The following is a 20,693-nucleotide window of genomic DNA, read 5'->3' as shown; positions in this document are numbered from 1 at the left end:
AACACAGAGACCACAAGCACAGAGAACTCCAGCAGCCAGCAGCTCATGCCAATCTTACTGCTTCTACTACCCTTGCCCCCAGGCAGCAGATCATTTCATCTGTGAATGTTTCTGGATACAGCTCTGGAAAAGAAGCACTCATTTCAAAAATAATAACCACAATACCCATATACAACGGAAACATTTTAAAGTAACTCCTTAATGTAGGTGGAGTATCCCTTATCCAAGATGCTCAGGACCAAAACTGTTTCGGATTTCAGGGTTCTTCTGATTATGGAATATTTGTATATCCTTTATCAGGGAAGCATCCCTTATCTGAAAAATCCCAGATCCAAAATGCTCCAAAATCCCAAACATCATGTCAGTGCTCAGAAAGTTTCAGTTGTGTTAGTTTTCTGTTACTTTAACAAATACCCAAGATGAATCAATTTATAATGAGGAAAAGGTTAATTTTGGCTCGTGGTTTTAGAGGTTGCAGTTCACTCATGATTGAGCAGATCCATTGCCTGAAGACCTTTGGTGGAGAGGCAGCAGATCATGGTAGGAATGTGTGATGTAGCAAGACAGTCGGCCTCATGGCTGGGATCTGAAAGCCACACAGGAGACCCAGGTCCCACCATCCCAAGGGCACATCCCTCTGTGACCTAAAACTTCCCACATAGTGTTACCTCTGGGAGTTTCTACTACCTCCTGATAGGGCCATACTGGGATACAAGCATTTAACACATAAGCCTTTGGGGGACATTCTAGATCCAAGCTCTAGGAGTAGGGATGCTCAATGTATATCACCAAATGCCCCCAAAGTATTGTAGTTCCCAGTTCAGGCTGCAAACACGTAGACGTCTTACACTTTATTTGAATGAGATCAAAACCAAAGTCCGTATTGGCAATTGGTTGTTTCTCTTTCATCTTTTTACCTTTCCTTGTGATTTATTTATTGAAGAAACAAAAGTCATCTGCCCTGTGGGATTCCCAGTCTGGGTGTTGGTGACTGTCTTCCTGGTGTTGTTTAACATGTGCCCTGTCCCCTGCATTCCTGTATTTAGGACTTAGCTCTAGAAGCTTGAGGAAACTGAGGTGCAAATGTTTTGTGGCATGACTGGTCTGCAGGATATGCCGTGTCCTTCCCTGGGCGGTGGTGGGGGGGCATGAAATGTCTGTTTATCTCTTTTATGGTGTGAGGAGCTGGTGTTGACCATTGCCTAAATCCACTAACTCTCCTATGGTAATAGAAGGTGGTGGTCCAGTATTGTCACTTACTCCTCATTTCTTAGCTGGAATTCTTTTCCAGCTGGGGATTTCCCTTCATCTCCTTGGTTCACCTCTGGCACAGTGTGAGCAAAGGCTGGATCAACGCTTGATCTGATTTTTCAGTTTCAAAAAAATGAATTAATTCCCTACTCTCCTCCAAAATGACTAATTATTTGTTTTGTATCATGTGGTCTGATAACTTAAACAGATTTGTGTACTCCGCTGCAGCTGCTATCCTTATTGATGCTCTGGTGGCCCATTTGTGGCCAATGGGAACCTCCTCAGGCTGCTTCCTGAATCATCTGACAGGTCCCAGGAGTCTTGGGTGGCTTCCTTGAATTTGGACATGGTGGCTATGGGATAGGAAGGTGGAATTGTTTAGTTTCTCCCACTCAGTGTCCTCCTGGCAGCAGAGGGGTGAGCTCATAGTGGAAGGCTGGCTGGGGCTCACCCCACACCAGGTCCACTGGCTGTGATACAGGAGGGGAAGTCAAGGCCCCCAGGAATTCATGACTCACGATCCCCAGGCCCTGGAGCCTCATTAAGTGCTTCTTGAGCCACAGAGGGCTCAGGGCCAAGCCCTAAGTTTAGCTAGTGATTCTTCCAGGTCCCAGCATACCTCCCTGCACCCGGGAAGGCCTCCTCCTCCCTCCCCACACAGTCCAGAGCATCCAGAGCAGGGCCACTGGAGGGAGGCGGGTGCAGTGGAGAGGTAGGCCAGGCTTGTGTTCTCAGCTCAGAGCTTCCTACTTGTGCTGTAGAGATGATCACCCCACCCTGCATGTATCTCCCCCATTTTCCAGAGACAGGGCCTTCCCATGTCACCCAGTCTCTGGCACTAAGCCTCTGGGTTCAAGTAAACCTCTAGCCTCAGCCTCCGAGTAGCTGGGGCAGCAGGGTATGCCACAGTGCTTAGCTTGGCTTCTTTTTGATACAGCTTTCAGTTTTGAAAGCAAAATGGGGAGACAGAACGAGGGGAGGGGCAGAGGCCTGGGGGCGGGGGGGTTTACTTTAAAAGGACAGAGTTGCCTGGAAAGAGAGGTGAGGAGTGGGGAAAGGCCGCAGCCGTCTTGGGCCAGGCTTCCTGGCTGGGTGTGATCCTGCTTCCCTCGACTGTGCCCAGGGCAGCCTCTGCAAAAAGCTTCCCGGAGCCCTGCCGCCAGGCTGGCTGTGAGGCCAAGGCAGTTCTGGAAACAGTGACCAGCCTGCCCGCCGGGCCCCTAGCAGGGCTCCATTAGTGGCTCTGCCAGAGTTAGCATTTTCATTTTCGTGGTCTCAGATGTGCCGCTAGGGAGCATTTCCCTTTGCCAGTCTCCCTGCTGATGGAAGAGGCCTGTAAACAAAGGCGTCCTTAATGAGTTCAGGGGGTGGGGTGACCGCAGCCTGTGGGCGGGCAGGGCCTCAGCATGTGGGGCTCCTGGTGGGGGTCCAGCTCAGCCCGCATGCCTGGGTGCCCGGATACTTGGGCATGGTTTTCTTCTAGAAGGATCTGCTTAGGGTCTGGGTGGGCTCAGCCACACCTGGCTGGCCAGCCCCTCCTCCTAACTTGGAGGGATGAGAAGTTGCCCTTCCCTGCCCACGTCTTGCTGCCCAGGTTACCTCTGTCTGCCCTTGTGTGCTTGGGGGACATCCTCTGCTGGCTCTCAGATGCCCGCCTCCCCGCTGGGGCCCTGCATATACCCATGTTAGCTTGGCTTGTGGCCTGTACGCCTGCCTCTCCTACCAGACTGGAGGACTTTTGAGGGCAGGGACCATGTCTGGTTCCTCTGTTCAGCAAGTGCTGGGCACAGAGTAGTCCACACTGATGAAGGACTCATTCTTTATAAATAGACCCGTGTTTGAATCCTGGCTTCAAACCAGATCTGTGTGCTTACAAAGAACGCGTGTTTTTTCTGACTATGTGGTCATAGACAAGTTACTTGCCCTCTCTGAGCCTCAGTTCTCTCATCTGTCAAGTAGGGATGGATAATCGTAGGCCACCCATAAGGTTATTGTGAGAATTAAATTGAGGGACTATGGTGGTCTCAGCACAAGGCCTGGTATTTAAATAATAGATTAATTTCTGAGTCTAAATCAACATCTGGATTTTTGCTTCAGTCAACACACAAGTATATTCAGGTCACTCTCTGGACCCGGCCCTGGCCAGGTGCTGGGTATATGCAGTGACCAAGAACAGCATGGCCTTGCCCTCAGAGGACTGCTGTTCCTAGTGTCAGTCACTGAATACAAAGTCACTCAGGCATTTAATGTATTTAGCTCAGTAACTGTAAGTATCTAAGAAAAAGTGGCACAGCCATGGGTCTGATGGATGGGTCCTGACCTTGCCTGGAGTCAGGGAGGGCTTCCTAGAGGAGGAGGATGGAACTGAAGGATGAATGGAGGTCAGCGGGGTGAAGAAGCAGAAGAGGAGCAGGTGTAGGGCTCCTGCCCAGAGACTAGAGCACCCAGGGCTGGGGCAGTGGTGGGAGCAGAAAAACGAGGCTGAAGGGATGGGGGCAGAGTCCATTCAGGAAGTGATACAATCAAGTCAGGGGTGCTGGTGTGTGTGTAGGGGGGGAGGCAGGTGTGGCTGCAGATGCTGGTACAGTGTCCTCAGGACGAGGTGATGGGGCTTGGGGCAGGGTGGGATGGGAGGAGGCAGCGCCTGAGCAGCTGGCCCTGATGGAGACCTGCAGAGTGAAGAGGCCAGTGTGGCTGCCAGATTCCACTCAGGCTGGAGCAGATGTGGCGGGAGACGGAGGAGGCGGGCGGGAGGGAGCGGGAGCCGATCGGAGCGGCGTGGCGGAGCTGGAGGAGCCCGGAGGTGCGGGGGCTGTGCCGGGGTCTTACCGAGTCCCACTGGGTTCGTGGCGCTGACGGGCGCAGCGCAGGACTCCTCGCCATCCTGGGAGGCACACACCCCCGTTCCCCTGGAGCCGGGTGTTCCCTCAATGCGCCCCATCGTGTCTCCACCCAGGTCATCCCAGACTGGAAGGAGCAGGAGTGGGACCCTGAGAAGCCCGACGCCTACGCCGGCATCTTCCATTTCCACTTCTGGCGCTTTGGGGAGTGGGTGGACGTGGTCATTGATGACCGGCTGCCCACAGTCAACAACCAGCTCATCTACTGCCACTCCAACTCCCGCAATGAGTTCTGGTGCGCTCTGGTGGAGAAGGCCTATGCCAAGTAGGTGCCAGCCGAGAGCAGGCTTGGGTGGCCACTTCCATGGGTGGGCACACAGCGAGCTCAGAGCCCAGGGCCTGGGCATGGCCAGCTAGAGCTGAGCTGGGTAGGGTAGAAGCCTGGACCCCAGGAGGGAAGGCATGGCTACCTGGGGTGGGCCTGGGGCCCAGGCAGGTGTTCTGCGTTAGTTGGGGTCAGGGCCAACGCTCACCTTCATAGCAGTGGGTTTCTCGAAGGTGTTGCAGTGGGACCTTCCCTAGGCGCCTCTGCTGGGAATGTGGTAACGGAGATCCAGCCTGAGTGTGGAGGTTGGGCAGATGCCCTGCTCAGAGGCCTCTCCTGTCCACTCACCATGTCTCTACCTGACTGTCCATCTCTACTATTTTTGCTGACCCCTCTTCCTTCTCTGTGCCAGACTCTGTGTCCCCAGGACAGGACCTCACACAGAATGTGCATGAACAAAAGTTTGCTGAGCTGTAGAGGGCTTTGGAGCAGAGTGACCTGTCCAGGCCTTTGCAGCACTGGGGTGGGCCTGGACAAGAGTGTCAGGGCCAGAGACCAGGCAAGCCAGATTGGTGGGAGCCGGTCCCTGGTTCCTCCTCCCAGACCCATGTGTCAGTCTCCTAACAGAAGAGGGGAAGGGAGGGAGAGTCCAAGGAAAGGAAGAAGGGAGGAAAAGGAAAAAACTAACAGTAAAAACAAATCCAAGAGAACAACACTGGCAGGTTCCATTTGTAATCTTAAGAAAGCAAAGCCTGCCCCCTGGTGGCCACTAAGTCTCTACCATGGATGCTGCCCTTCTGGAGAGAAGGCTCTGGTCTTGCTCTTGGGGTTTTTTGTTCTGTTTCGTTTTTAATATATATTTTTTAGTTGTAGATGGACACGATACCTTTATTTGATTTATTTATTTTTATGTGGTGCTGAGGATCGAACCTAGTGCTTCATACATGTGAGGCGAGCGCTCTACCACTGAGCCACAACCCTAGCCAGCCCTTGCTCTTGGGTTTGGGGTTTTTAAAAAATTTTGTATTTATCATTGTTTCCTTCCTCCATTTCTCCCTCCCTCTTTCCGTCACTCCCTCCCTCCCTCTGTCCCTTCCCTTCTTGACAGAGTCTTGCCATGTTGCCCAGGTTGATCTCAAACTCCTGGGCTTAAGCAGTCCTCCTGCTTTAGCCTCCCAAGTAGATGAGGCTGCTGGGGTGTCACCATGCCTGGCTTGCTTTTATTTTTTTAATAAGCAGTTTTGTAGTAAAATAAACCCAACACCACATTTCTCATTTTCATCGTGTGTACGCCCACTGTTCAGTGGCATGCAACGAATTCACCACTGTCTACACCAGAAACTTTTTTATCATCCCTATTGAAAACTCTTACACATCGAACAGTAGCTTCCTCCTTCTCCTCCCCCAGTCCCTGGGGACCTCTGTTAGTGCTTTCTAGTCTCTGTGCTTTCTGTCTCTGTGAACTTGCCCTATTCTAGGTTCCTGGTGTAAGTGGAGTACTGTATTAGCCCCTCTGGGTCTGGCATCTTCTACAAAGCACCATGTTTTCAAGGTCCATCTGTGTTATAGCAGATATCAAAGGTTCCTTTCTCTTAACGGCTGAGTGACAGAGAAATACATCACATTTTTAATACATCACATTTTGTTTCTCCATTTGTCTATTGGATTCCTGGCCTGCTTCCACCTTCGGCTCTTGTGCATAGTGCTGCCGTGAACATGGGTGTGTCCATGTGAATCTCTGCTTTCGCTTCTTTTGAGCACACACCTAGGAGTGAATTACAGGGCAATTATGTTTAACTTTTTGAGGAATGACCAAACTGTTTTCCACAGTGGCTGCATACTTTGTGCTTGCTTATTTTTTTACATTTACTTTTTAAAAACATTTTTTTTTGTAGTTGTAGATGGACAGCATGCCTTTATTTATTTGTTTATTTTTATGTGGTGCTAAGGATGGAATCCAGTGCCTCACACATGCTAGGCAAACACTCTGCTACTGAGCCCCAGCCCACATTTACTTTTTAAATTATAAAATGAAAGATTTGTAGAAAGATCAGCCCCTGCCTTCCCCTTCCCTGTTTTGGTCTGAGTTAACGAAGAGCATCACCATTGTAGCTGTCCTACTCTGCTCTGTCACCATTTATCCTCTTTCCTACCTGGGCCTCTTCCTTCCCCTCTTCCCCTCCCCCACCAATGGCAACTCTTTCAACTTTTTTCTTTTTTGGTGATAATTTTTTTAAAATTTTGTTTATTCTTTTTAGTTATACGTGACAGTACAGTGTATTTTGACATATTATACATAGGAGAGTATAACTTATTCTAATTGGGATCCCGTTCTTGTGGTCGTACATGATGTGGAGTTACCCTGATCACATATTGAAATACAAGGCTGGGAAAGTTGTGTCCAGTTAATTCTAATGTCCTTCCTAATCTCCTCCCCCTCCCTTCCCGGCATTCTCCTTTGTCTAATCTAATAAACTTCTATTCTCCTTCCTACCCTCCCTTGTTATGGGTTAGCATCCACATATCAGAGAGAACATTTGGCCTTTAGTTTTGGGGAATTGGCTTATTTCACTTAGCCTGATAGTCTCCAGTTCCATCCATTTACTGGTAAATGCCATAATTTCATTCTGTTTTTATGACTGGGTAATATTCCATTGAGCATATATACCACATTTTCTTTTTCCATTTATCTGTTGAAGGACACCTAGGTTGGTTCCATAGCTTGGCTATTGTGAATTGAGCTGCTGTAAAATTGATGTGGCTTTAACTTTTTTTTTTTTTTTTTTTTAAGAAAAATGGGGGGCGGGGATGGGAATCAAACTCAGGCCTTATGCATACCTCCAGCCTCTTTCAACATCTGTGAGACATTTTTGTTTGTGGGTGACCTTATAAAAACCATGTTTCGGGGTGGGTGTTGTTTTTGTTTGTTTGTTTGTTTCTTTGTAGTGCTGGAAATTGAATCCAGGGCCTTAGGCATGCTAAGTGTTGCAGTTTTGTGTATATATATTTTCAATTTCCATCAACAGTATTATGTTATATATCTCTTTCTGCTTCTGAGTTTTCATTCATTCATTACTATGTGGCACATAGTAGGTACTTAAAATTTTTCTTAAGAGTTTCTTTTTTATTTTACTCCCAGGAAATGGGACTTTGGTCCCTCTGATTTTATGGTTTGTCCTTCCTGGCTAATAAGTGTTTTTTTTTTTAAGTGAATCATGGTATACTTAAAATCACAATTAGAATCCACTTGTATTGCTTTTCAAATGTACCAAGCAAGCGCTAGCATTTCCCTATCTCAGGAATTCTGTACATTTTCCACAGCTGCTTCATGTTCCAGAGTATAGGTACAGCTTTAGTTTTTAAAATCAATTCCCCATTGTTAGGTATTGAGGTTATTTCTGCTTTTATATCATTATAAATCATGTCACTTATCCAGAATTGGGGTGTCAAAAGGTATATGAGCCTTTAATGCTTTTGAAATGAATGGCTAGGTTTTGGGACATCTGATCTGTGAAGCTGGAGCTGCTAAGTCCTGGGGAAATTTGAGTGGAAATTGACATGGTTCATTGGGAGTCGGGTCTGGGTTCTAGTGTTGGCTATGCTGTGGCCTACTGGGTGACCGTAGCAGTTTGCTTGAGCTCTCTGAGGTTCAAAACTCTCCCCTACAAGGTGAAGGGTGTAGCCCAGCTGGGATGCACTGGGAATTCTTGCTCACTGCTCCCCAGGCTGGCGGGCTGTTACCAGGCCCTGGATGGAGGCAACACAGCGGATGCACTGGTGGACTTCACGGGCGGCGTTTCTGAGCCCATCGACCTGACTGAGGGGGACTTCGCCAATGACGAGGCCAAGAGGAACCAGCTCTTTGAGCGTGTGTTGAAGGTGCACAGCCGGGGAGGCCTCATCAGTGCCTCCATCAAGGTGAGAGCCCAGAGCAGACCTCCATGTCACCAACCCTGACTGGGACAGGAGGTGGCTGTGAGGACCCAGGGCCAAGTCCAGACCCTCAGCCTCGTGAGCAATGGGAGCAGTTGGAGGGAGCAGCCCCTGCCCTGCCCAAGTTGTGCAGCCCCACACCACCCACTCCATGCTGACCCTTCTGGGCTTTGGGCATCTGCATCTGACTCAGTCAAAGTGGGAGGCATCAGAAGCTGGGGGCAGATGGAAGAGGGAAGGAGCCCTGTGGTGGGCCGGCCCAGGGCTGCCACCTCAAGAGGCTCATGTGGCTTCATTCATTGCTCAGGTCTTGGAGGAGAAAGCTCAGCCCGGTGAAGACAGGCTTTGATCCAGGTTTAGCTGACCCCCTGGTACACCCACAAACTGGCTCTAGAAACCCAGAAGGCCCTGACTTGTAGCGTTTTCTGGTTGAGGGGTGTAAATATTTCCACCAGGGTTAATTTCCAGTTACCGATGTTTTAACAGTCAATTCTCAAAACCTCTGCCTATTTCTGGGTGTGGTGGCACACACCTGTAATCCCAGCTACTTGAGAGGCAGATGCAGACAGGGGAATCACAAGTTCAAGGGCAGCCTTGGCAATGTAGAAAGACCCTATCTCAAAATAAAAAGGACTGGGGCTGTTGCTCAGGGATAGAACACCCCCAGCTCGATCCCCAGTACCATAGAAAGAAAAAAGAAAAACCCTGAATATTTAATGGTCAGCTGAGCCAGGGTGAATCAGCTTCTGCCCACCCTGGGCTGGCCCCACTGCAGACACCTTCCTTTACGAGAGACTGCTGCCTAAAGCTCTGAACACCCCACCACTCCGTCACCACCCAACAAGGTCTATCTGTCTGGGAGGGTGCAATTCCTGTACCGGCCTGGAGGGGGCGGTGTGGCCTCCTTGCTCTGGTTCCCCCCTGGGTTTGGCTTCCAGCCTGGCCCCACCTGTCTGAGCACCTGTGTCTTCCTGCAGGCTGTTACAGCAGCTGACATGGAGGCACGCCTGGCGTGCGGCTTGGTGAAGGGTCATGCTTATGCTGTCACCGACGTACGCAAGGTGCGCCTGGGCCATGGCCTGCTGGCCTTTTTCAAGTCAGAGAAGCTGGACATGATCCGCCTACGCAACCCCTGGGGCGAGCGGGAGTGGAATGGTCCCTGGAGTGACACGTGAGGCCTGGGGATGGGCACCACGGGCATGAGAGTTTGGGCAGGGATGGGGTGGGCTCCATGGGGGTGCTGATACTGGACCTGGGCCTCAAAGGGTCTGGGGGAGGATGAAATTAGAAAAGACTTCCTTTGGAGTATTGTGTGGGGCAGTGGATTCAGCAAGGACAGAGGCCTGGAGGACAGCTGACCTCTAAGGACATAGTGACCAGTGTGGTGAGTGGGCTGGGAAGGAGGGCAAGAAGGAGGGTAAGGAGGAGGCCACCAGCTGACAGTGAACGGGGTTGATGCTCTGTGCTTGTTCACGGCCGAGAGGCCTGGAGTGGAGTAGGTGAGGCCCCGAATAGTGACAGGTCACGTCCCCTCCCTCTCTGTCTGCGGCTTTTCTTCCTGTCCTCCTAGCCCTAGCATGATCACAACCCATGGGAGAGGGCAGACAGGGCTTCTCTGAGCAGGGCCCCAGGTATCCCTAACCACACTGCACTGAGGGTGGCCTCGCGCTGAGCTGTCCCTCAGGGTGGTTCTGGTGGGGCCCGCCCTCTTATTCTGCTGCCTTCCTTCCCGGCACTCACATCCCAGCTCAGAAGAATGGCAGAAAGTGAGCAAGAGTGAGCGGGAAAAGATGGGTGTGACCGTGCAGGACGATGGCGAGTTCTGGTGAGTGTGCTGGTGCCTGGAACCTGGGTCAAGGGGACCACCTGGACCTGGCAAGGAGCACCTGGTGGTGGGGGAGTTGGCTGCCAGGGCTCCAGCACAGCCCCATCAGAAGCTTGCTGTGTGGCTTGGGACAAGTCACACCATCTCTCTGAGCCTTGGTTTCCTCCACTGTATAATGAATTGGGCAGCAATGGGCCCTTTAGCCCTGCAGCCCCCTCTGCCCACCTGAGGGACCCCCGGGCTGCTCTTGGCAAGCAGGCTGGGGCACCAGCAGGTAGGGGACTGAGCACAGGGGCACACTGTGGTAGCCTGAGTGCTCAGAGTAGGGAGAGAAGAGGAGAGGCCTCGCAGAGGAGCTGACTCCTGAGCTGAGATTTGGGGTACAGAGTAACCTTTGATGGTTGAGGAGAGAGACATGCCCCAGAGGTGAGAGGGCACACCTCTCAAATTCAGGACGAATTCAGAGGAGAGAGCAGCGGGTGTCTGGCGTGGCTGGGAAGACAACGGAAGCCTAGACCGAGGCGCGTGGGGGCCACCGCTGCCTTCATTCCCCTGTGTCCTGCCCCGACTCTGCCAGGCTGTGTTGTTCTTCAACAGAACACCTGGTTTGTTGGGGCTGGGGATGGAGCTCAGTTGGTAGAGTGCTTGCCTGCATGCACAAGGCCCTGGGCTCAATCCCCAGCACCACCAAAAACACACCTGGTTTGGGAATTTAGCCTCTCCTGGAGACGTATGGGTTGCCCATTGCGATATGGGTGCCATGAGGCCTCCTAGGCAGACCAGGGGCAGAGGGCAGTGATCCTGGCAACCCGTCGAGGACCCTCCTACAGATGCCAGGGGAGCTGCTGCCCGAGTCCACCCAGGGCCTTCATTCTATTCTCCTGTGGACAAGATCTGCTTTGTTCACTCTGGCTCAGGGGTCAGTCGAGCCCTTGGCCTGTGGAAAGGACTCCTGTTAAGGCCCTTGTTCCATGCACTTCCCCTGGCCTCACCCAGGCTCCTGGAGGTGTGCATAGGCACAAGGTGCCTATAGCAATGTCCTGGCCACGGTCACCCACCTACCCACCGCTCTATTGAGGCTTCATAGCTGATGTACAATACAATGGATGGAAACCAGCTTTATACACTGCAGAGGGCAGTACTCAGTTATCCATCCTCTATATGCATATAGCTGTACAGCCGGCCTTTGCGAGCTACTCCGTTAAAGGTTGTGTGCCAGCTGTTATTGCTGTACTTGATTTCTGCACTAGCCCTGTGAGGCGCCTGCTGGTAGATTCAGCCCCATTTTACAAACGAGGAGACCATTCTCTGCGGGAGGCCATGCCCAGTCACTCCTATGTGAGCCATGGTTTAGAGCATAAAGGGTGGGCAGGCAGGAGGGCCTGGGGGCTGCCTGGCTCAGCCCCTTCCCTCACCCAGGATGACCTTCGAGGACATGTGCCGCTACTTCACCGACATCATCAAGTGCCGCCTGCTCAACACATCCTACCTGAGCATCCACAAGACGTGGGAGGAGGCCCGCCTGCGCGGTGCCTGGACTCGGCACGAGGACCCTCGGCAGAACCGCAGCGGGGGCTGCATCAACCACAAGGACACCTTCTTCCAGAACCCGCAGGTGGGCATCCTCAGGGACCTCACCCTGCCTCTGCAGCGACTGCAGCGCCCCCCTGCCCCTCTGTCCCTCCAGGGGCTCCTGCATGACCTCAGGTACATCTCTACCCCTCCTTGGGTCTCGGCATACCTGTGTGTACAGTAGACGGTCGCAGCAGTCCCAGCTGGCTGTCACGAAGCCCTACACTTAAACCTGACCTGCAGACAGTAAAAATGAGGAAACTGTGACTCAGGGACTTCTGAGTGTCTGGTCCAGAATCTTCAGGACATTTAGTGGTGGAGCTGAGGATCAGTGCGTGGTTTCATGGTAGCACAGTCGTGCCTGTTCCTGGGGAACTTGGCCGGGCTCAGCTCCCCGGCAGCAGCCTCTGCCCTGCGGCTTCCTCACTCACAGCCTGTGAGCACTGCTCAGTCCTGGGAATCAGTGTGCCTTTATTGAGCATCAGCTAACTACATGCCAGGCCCTGAGCTGAGCCTTCACGCAGAGTAGCCATTGTAGGCGTGGGCAGGCCCATGCTACAGAGGAGGGATGCAGCGGCTCAGAGAGGTGATGGGACTGGCCCAAGCTCACACAGCCAAAGTGTCTGGTCCTGGTTCAGGAGCCCAGGCACCCCGGAGCCAACAGGGTGTCTGTCTCTCCTTGGCCATCCCTGCAGTACATCTTTGAGGTCAGGAAGCCGGAAGATGAGGTGCTGGTGTGTCTTCAGCAGCAGCCGAAGCGGTCCACCCGCCAGGAGGGCAAGGGCGAGAACCTGGCCATTGGCTTTGACATCTACAAGGTGAGGCCAGCTGGACCCCTGCTGAGGGTGAGGAGAGCACGGGAGAATTTGGTTTGCCCGTGTCTGGGGAGAACACTCTAGAGCACCTCAGTCTCTGACAGCACCCCAGCTGCTCCGTGACATCATGGGGATGCAGTGGTGTGGGCCCCTCCAGGGCGTGGCTTCTGTGGGAGCTCCCAAGACCACAGGCCCAGGTGAGGGAGGGGAGGACTGGGGCTGGGGCTGGGCTCTGAGGGCTGCTGCCCTTCCTCAGAGCTCAGAGCCCTCTCCTGGGACCTCCCTGTGTCAGAGGCCATGCCAGGACAGGTAGGAGCATAGTTGAGATGAGCCAGGTGGGCTCACTGTGGCCACTCCCCACAACCTGGAAGCTGAGGCCATCCACGTGTGAGGCCCAGTGTGTGGTGACAGGTGGCAGAGTGGGATCCATGTCCTTGTCAGACCCCATGAACTTGATGAAACCACATGGGTGTGCTGGGTCCCTGGCCTTCAGTGTGTTCAGTCACATTGAGGCGATCTGTTCACATCATTGTACTGCATTCGCCACAGGCTGGCCTGTTGTGACACCGTGACCTTGACATGTCACGGCCTTCACTCAGGAGATCACGGCGTATTGTGGCACTTACTCTAGGACTTGCCTAGCATGTCCTGGCAGCTGGTGATGTCATTTCATAGATTTGTGCCATGGTTTGGGCAGGCCATGATACAGTAGTCCCCTCCTCCATGGCGGGTAGGTCCCAGACCCCTACCCCGTGGATGCCTGAAGCTGCAGATAGTACCAAGTCCTATGCACTCCAGTGTCACCAAGACGACCACTAAGTCATTGGTGCATAGATATGCTGGAAAAAGCCAAATCCTTGCCCTGAGGGGTGAAAGGAGCTGGTGCGAGATTACACCACACTATTCAGAACAGCAAGAGATTTTAAATTTCTGAATTGTTTATTTCTGGAATTTTCCATTTAATTTTTTCAGCATATAGTTGACTATAAGTAACTGAAACAGTGGAAAACAGAATCATGGATATGGGGGACTGCCGTACCTGATCCTAGTATAACAGTGAGAAACTCCAAGGGACTTGTTATTAGGGGGTTCCTTGTGATCCGCTTCCTTTGTGGTACTCGGGATTGAGCCCAAGAGTGCTCTGCTACCAAGCTACATCCCAGCCCTTTTTACTTTTAACTTTGCGACCGGATCTCACTAGGTTGCTGAGGCTGGTCTTGAACTTGCGGTCCTCCTGCAGTCCAAAACAGCTGTGATTACAGTCATGTCCCACTGCCCTAACTCCTTGCCTTCAGTTTTGTTTTTTGTTTTTGTACCAGGATTGAACCCAGGGGCACTTAACCACCAAGCCATATCCCCAGCCTTTTTATATTTTATTTAGAGACAAGGTCTTGCTAAGTTGCTTGGGGGGCCTCGCTAAGTTGCTGGGGCTGGCTTTGAACTCATGATCCTCCTATCTCAGCCTCCAGAGCCTCTGGGAACACAGGCATGCCCCACCATGCCCGGTGCCCTTCGTCTTTAATAGCTTTTATTGAAATACAACTCATAGACCATCCAATTTACCTATTCAGAGTATATGATCTAGAGACTTTGGGTGTGGTTACGGAGTTAGAAACTACAATTTTAGAACATTTTCATCTCCCCAAAATGAAACCCCTCACCCAATCTAGGACCTGCTTCCCCTCAGTTTAGGCAAAACCCTAATCCACTTCTTTATAGATTAGCCCATTTTGGAATTTCACACGCATGGGTTCCATTGTCCTTTCCTGGTGGCGAGGGGACATGGGGCAAGCTGGGTATGCCAGGTGGCACAGTGGCCAGCCCCTCCTGTGTCCGCAGGTGGAGGAGAACCGCCAGTACCGCATGCACAGCCTGCAGCACAAGGCCGCCAGCTCCATCTACATCAACTCGCGCAGCGTCTTCTTGCGCACGGACCAGCCCGAGGGCCGCTACGTCATCATCCCCACCACCTTTGAGCCAGGCCACACCGGCGAGTTCCTGCTCAGAGTCTTCACGGACGTGCCCTCCAACTGCCGGTGCGCAGGGACTGCAGTGGGCCAGGGTTGCGGTGTGACAGTCCATGCCAGGCTGAGCAGAGTCTGCAGTCCCAGGGGCACTTGAGGTCTGCCCAAGGTGTGGAGCCTGGGCATCCAGCCTCCCTGGGCTGACCTCCTGCCCATCCCCTGCCCCTTCTCCCCTTCCCCGTGTCTGTCCTGGCCTCTCGGGCACCACCACCACCAGCAGCTCCTGTGTGCACTGCACTTCCCAGTTACAAAGAAGCTTCCACTCACCTCATTTGATCTTCCCACACCCCCAAGTAGGCGGCCTGGCCACTCTGTTTTACAAATGAAAACAGGGATCATGGTTAGAAAGGTGCCCAAGGTCATGCCAAGGTGTGGTCATGTCAGGCTGGCCCACTACCCAGCCTGATTCTAGCCTTGTGGCCTTTCTCCTCTCCCTGAGGGAGCTGGCTCTGGGGATCAGGGACGGCCGAAACCACCCCTGTCCCTGCGGGAGAGCAGACCTTGTGTATCCTCCACTAACCTCGCCACCTTGTCATGCAGCCCAGACTCACTGTCCCCAGGAGAGGGCCCTGCCCACATCCCAGCCCCAGGCAGCAGCTTCCCGTGTGGTCTTCAGATGACCCGGGCCTTGCCACCCCCTGCTCCACCGCTTTCCAGCTGTGTGGGAAGGGGCTTTCCCCTGGGGAAGCCTGGTGCTTCCCCCCCTATAAAATGGACAAATAATAGTCCTGTGTGTCCCCAGACTTTTTGAGGATTAGAAATGACACCGCCTATGTCACCCAGCAGAGGGCCTGGCACTCAGTAGTAGGTGCTCATAAAATTATTCCCCTCTCCCTACCTATGGGATAGGTGCCCCTGGATAGGGATAGAGAAGGCAGGAAGCCGTGAGCTTGGGTGGCTCGTTCTGCCCATAGAGATGGACCCAGGACTAACTAAATGAATGTCTGTATTAAACCCTCCTCTCCCCTTGCTCACTCTGAACCCCCTTCTCACTGTCTCCCCGGGCCTCTTTGTCCTTCCTGGATTAGAGAACTGCGCCATGATGAGCCCCCCCGCACCTGCTGGAGCTCCCTGTGTGGCTACCCCCAGCAGGTGACCCAGGTACATGTCCTGGGGGCTGCTGGCCTCAAGGACTCCCAGACAGGTGAGCTCGCCCAGGGAAAGGCCTGTGTCTCCCTCCTGGCAGTTGCCCCAGGCCCTCTCCTTGCTCAGCCTCCACAACTCCCTTCTGACACTCAGCTGGTGTCAGACCTTTCCTCACACCCACTGTAGGCCAGCCACTGCTGGGGGATCCTGGCTCAGAGAGGAGTAAGGCTGCTTCTTGCTCCCAGGGTCTTCCTGGGTGGTAGGGAAATCAGATGCTGGGACAGAGAGCTGGTAGGGAGGGCTCAGGGAAGGTGACCTGGAGGCTCGAGGAGGTACTATGGTAGGAAGCTTGAGCCGAGAGAACCTCATGGATAAGGCCAGACATGGCCAGGGCCCTCCTGCCATCTGCCAGTGTCTGGAAGTTAAGGCTCCCTGGGGTGGGCCAGGCTCTGCTCTCCCCTTCTGAATGCATGAGCCCAGGGAGGCACTTCACCTCCCAGACATCTGTCCCACCCAGGCCCTGCTCCAGCCTCCACCTTCACCCCAGCTCCCCCTCCCCCTCCCTAGGGGCTAACTCTTACGTGATCATCAAGTGTGAAGGGGACAAAGTCCGCTCAACTGTGCAGAAAGGGACCTCCACACCTGAGTACAATGTGAAAGGAGTCTTCTACCGCAAGAAGCCAAGCCAGCCCATCACCGTGCAGGTGAGCCCACCTGCCCACAGGCTCCAGGGCAGAAAACCTTTGCTGGATTCTGGTTCTCCATCTGTCCCTACCTCCCCATGTGGCCTTGGCATTCTCTTGCCTGCCCCTCCTGGTCACCCTCAGTAAGTGGGCCAGTTGTTTTAGCCAATGCAATCCCAAGACCCAGCAGGGTCAGTCTCTCGGCTGTGGACAATGGTCATCTCTGCTGACCTCGCCCACAGCCTCATAGCTATTCTTTAGATTCCCCTGTAGTGGCTCCACCTGGGAAAGTGGCTGGAGACCAGGGTGGCTGTTTCCTAAGAGCTCTGAGCAGGGGTGGGAAAGCCAGTGTCCTTGGAAGGCCTTCCCACCCCTCTCAGGCTGGTACATGATTTTGAGCTCATTACCAGGAAGTTCTGTATCCCCCCAGGCTCAGAACAGCATCTCTCTGGGTGAAAAAACTCTGTGAACAAATGCTGGGGTACCCCCCGGAGAGCCTCAGTAGATTTTCTAAGTTTTCTTAACATTGGGTCCCACTGGATCAAATCACAGACTCATAGATATTGGAGTGGAAAGGACTCAACCCTCATATTGACCCTCATATTAAAGATGGGGAAACTAGCCGGGCACTGTGGTATACACCTGTAATCCCAGCAGCTAGGGAGACTGAGGCAGGAGGATCATGAGTTCAAAGCCAGCCTCAGCAAAAGTGAGGCCCTAAGCAACTCAGTGAGATCCTGTCTCTAAATAAAATACAAAACAGGGCTGGGGATGTGGCTCAGTGGTCGAGTGCCCCTGAGCTCAATCCTGAGTAGCCCGTCCCCCCCCAAAAAAAAATGATGGGAAAACTAGAGCAGAGGGTGTATCACTTGTCCAAGTTCATCCTAGGTCAGCAGCAGAGCTAATAAGAACAGATGTGACTTTATAGGTGGAAGAGCAGTTTGAGAGACGGGGAGCCTGAGACTCTGGATGGGGCATGCCCTTGGCCAAGGCAGACCACCCAGGGCTCCTTGGCCAGGCTTGCACTGCGGGAAGTGAGTTTGAGACCTAGCTGTCACCACCAGCACCTACCATAGACTATGTGGCCCCTACCATAATCTTCTGTCTCCTCCCAGATCTGGAATCAGCGAGTCCTGAAGGATGAATTCTTGGGCCAGGTGCACCTGAAGGCTGACCCGGATGACCTCCAGGCCCTGCACACCCTCCACCTCCGAGACCGCAGCAGCCGGCAGCCGAGCGACTTGCCAGGCACCGTGGCTGTGCACGTCCTCAGCAGTGCCTCCCTCACAGCTATCTGATGCCTGCCCATCTACCGGCCCCAACAGTCTCACCACCACCTGCATGTCCCCACCAGACTTGGGACCAGCCTGGGAGCCAGATGCTGGGGTCCTTTTCCACTCTTTTACTGACTTGCTGTGTGACTTTGGTAGATCTCTACCCTTCTCTGGACCTCAGTGTCCTGAGGGCCCCAAAGCATTCCCTCCTTGTTGGGGAGTCCCCTCCCCACCCCAGCTGTCACCACTGCTAAAGGACTCTATCCGTTGAAAACATTTTCCCCAGGCCCTGCTGTCTGCCGAGGAGTGCCAAGAAGATGTCACTTGTTTACACACAAACTGCCATGTCCCCAAGCCCCATGTTTCCTGCCCCTTGTTTCCCAGGCCCACCTCAGTCTCCCAGAATTCACTTTTTCTGTCACTTACACTTGATTTCCAAGCTACTTTGAAAGAGTGCTTGCTGGGCATTTGCTGGGGTTCTGCTCAGGCTGGAATTTGGGACATGTGCAGGTGATTCCTGTTCATTCTCTAATCCTGCCCACTCAGCCATCCATTTTTTCCCCCCAAAATGAAGAAGCAACGCTCACAAGTCAACAGGTGAAGGGAACCACCCAGCCCCCACCTTGGGCCTCTGTCTTCAGGTCCCCCAGAGGCAGATGCCCAGGCAGGCTGCAGCTACCTTCTCATTCCAGGTTCTGATCCACTCTCAGCCCCTGGTTTGAGGCAGTGGCCCTCGTGGGAAGTAAAGGGCACCTCCCTGAGTCCCCTGCCTGATGTTGGAAGGAGTGAGCCCCGTTAGTGGGCCAGGCAGGCAGCACAGCTGTGGGGACCCAGAGGGAGGCACAGGCTCCCCTTGCTGCAAGACCCCAGCTTCCCATAGGAGAAAGGACTCCAGGGTGGGTGGTGCCAGGCCTGCTGGGGTCAGGTCACCTATTGGGCATGGCAGGAGACAGGTGACTCCATTGCCTCCCCAGAAGCTCTCCACCCACATCTTCCCCCAACAGCTAATGGGGCCACAGTGCTCCTCTTACTGCCTGGACCAAAATGTTCCTTTTAGTGTTCTCTGTATTTAAAAAAAAAAAAAAGATCTCAGTTTTAGCCAGGGGGGTTTAAAGGAGATTCTGGATCCCCCTTTCTTTTGAAACCAGTTTTGCTCACCCTCTAATTTTATTTTGATTCCACCTGGGCAGGGACATGGGCGAAGTCAGGCCTTCTCAGAGGAGGTCTGCAGGAGGGTGACGAAGAGGGTGTTTGTGCTTGGGTGACTGCAGGCTGGCGCTGTGTTCTTGGAGAACTTCTGTGAAGTGCTGGTGCCGTGACCCACTCAGGGTCTCCTCTGTACCCTCCTTGGACTTCGGACCAGGCAAAGCAAATGGAAAGTCCAGCTGGCCCCAGGACAGCAATTCCTTTGGGAACCTGAATTTTCTTCTCCAGAGCTCACTGTTCAGTCCAGTGTCCTGGCTGGAGGTGCTGGATTCTCTGATATTGCCACCTTGCTCTGGGGCTGGCTCTGCTCCTGGGTCCTGCCCTGGAACTGAAAGACCTAGAGGACCCAGGGCTGGAACTGTGCATGTGTCCAGGAGCAAGTCACTTAAACCTCCTGTGCCTCTGATCTCTCCCTCTGCAAAGTGGGGCCAATGATTCCTATTTGTCAGCACCCACAGTGCTAAACAAGGGCAAAGCAACCCCTCTCTCTGTGTATCTCTGTATGCTACACACCATACACGTTCCTGTAATCACCGCTTCTTGTCTATTTCAAATTAAGATTCCTGAGTCAGGTATGCCAGCTTGGGCCTCTGGGGCTGACACGTGGGTCTTTGCTCAGCCATAGTCCCCTAGGTATAGGGGCAAACTGGGACCAAGTGGCTGATTTGTGTAGGTTTCAGCCTGGGGGCTGATCCTAGCCTCCCACCTACAGCAGAACTGGAACAGCAGCTCCTTCCCTCGAGGTGGGCCAGGCTGGTTCCTGGCTGTGCAGGGATCTCTGATCCCCAGGAAGGTGTGGGGTCCGAACAGGTGAGAATAGATGGTGGATCAGGGAGAGCAATTCACCTGTGCGCCCAGGAGGGCCTCAGAGTCGGCATTCACAGATGGGCAGGGCCTCCAGCCCACACCAGCCAGACCTGGGCTTCAGTCCTTCTGGGGCCCACTGCCAGGCTGAGGGAGAGGAGGCCTGTTCTGTTCTCAGAATAAATGTTTCTGCAATCCAGAAATATCTTCTTGTGTCTGTCTTTCCCCCTCTGCAGGGGATGATACAATGGGTGACTGTCCTCTGGTCAGCAGGATAAGCCTACAGCCAGTCAGTGCTGTTGGCTTTACAAGCCTCGCCCTGGGGACACAGGGAGACAGTCCATGCTCTGGAAGATGGATCTCCAATCACGACAAACACTGTAGGAAGATTGCTAGGCAGTGTGGGACTTCCCAGGGGACTCCTTTCGCCTGCTAGGTCAAGCAGGCCCAAGCCCTGATCCAGGGGTGCAGAGGCAGCCGCACCAAGGACACCATTAAAGGGCTTGTGAGGCCCAGGTGGATGTGGGAGACCAGGCCGACCTGTGGAGGGACCGAAGCTGCAGCTGGAGCTGGGAAGCTGGGGCCTGGCTCCCCGCACTCTGCCTTGCTTCCCTGGCGCTGTGGCCGTGGAGACTTCGTCCAGCAGGTGGTGCTGTTGGGTCATCGGGTCCCCACAGGCCCCCACACCCATCCATGGTTGGTTTCCCTGCAGATGTACCCCAGGTATGGAGCCTAGGGAGACAAAAGTGCCTCTCCCTCTCTGGGGCCCAGAGCTATAGGCCAAGGGTGGCAAAGACAAAGGGCCAAGTCTCAAGAAGTCACCCCCAGCCCCGGGCTGCACAATGCTAATAACAGGCTTTGTGCCCTTCTTTGTCCTCAGTCCCTTTCAAATCACACACTTTACCTCCCTTGGTATGTGTTCCTGGTGCACTGGGGTTGCCCCAAGTTGTCTGGTTCACAAAGTTTCTGGATGACTGTAGAATAAAGTGCACCCCACCCCCAGAACATGTTGTGGGGCTGTGTTGAGTTGGTGTGCTTCAGAGGGCACGGGCCAG

The 20,693-nt window shown here is 53.4% G+C and overlaps 1 protein-coding gene across 2 annotated transcripts in view; it reads left to right on the top strand.

Moving 5' to 3' along the window:
* Nucleotides 1-19,841, top strand: part of Capn5 (calpain 5) — a 54,663-nt gene extending 34,822 nt beyond the window's left edge. Inside the window, exons 4-13 of one of the 2 annotated variants that reach the window (XM_015477379.2) lie at nt 4,208-4,416; nt 8,142-8,334; nt 9,327-9,520; nt 10,097-10,174; nt 11,594-11,789; nt 12,442-12,564; nt 14,401-14,597; nt 15,614-15,729; nt 16,239-16,375; nt 17,470-19,841. In XM_015477379.2, the coding sequence (XP_015332865.1) occupies nt 4,208-4,416; nt 8,142-8,334; nt 9,327-9,520; nt 10,097-10,174; nt 11,594-11,789; nt 12,442-12,564; nt 14,401-14,597; nt 15,614-15,729; nt 16,239-16,375; nt 17,470-17,652 (1,626 nt within the window). In that variant the 3' untranslated portion in view covers nt 17,653-19,841. The remainder of the gene's footprint in view (nt 1-4,207; nt 4,417-8,141; nt 8,335-9,326; nt 9,521-10,096; nt 10,175-11,593; nt 11,790-12,441; nt 12,565-14,400; nt 14,598-15,613; nt 15,730-16,238; nt 16,376-17,469) is intronic. The other variant, XM_048788015.1, reaches the window with a different exon arrangement.
* Nucleotides 19,842-20,693: the final 852 nt, after the last annotated feature.

The sequence above is a fragment of the Marmota marmota genome, unplaced genomic scaffold, assembly GCF_001458135.2.
Source record: "Marmota marmota marmota unplaced genomic scaffold, marMar, whole genome shotgun sequence".
NCBI lineage: Eukaryota > Metazoa > Chordata > Mammalia > Rodentia > Sciuridae > Marmota > Marmota marmota.
Note: the sequence above shows the minus strand (reverse complement) of the source record. Positions and strands in the feature narration are given on the sequence as shown.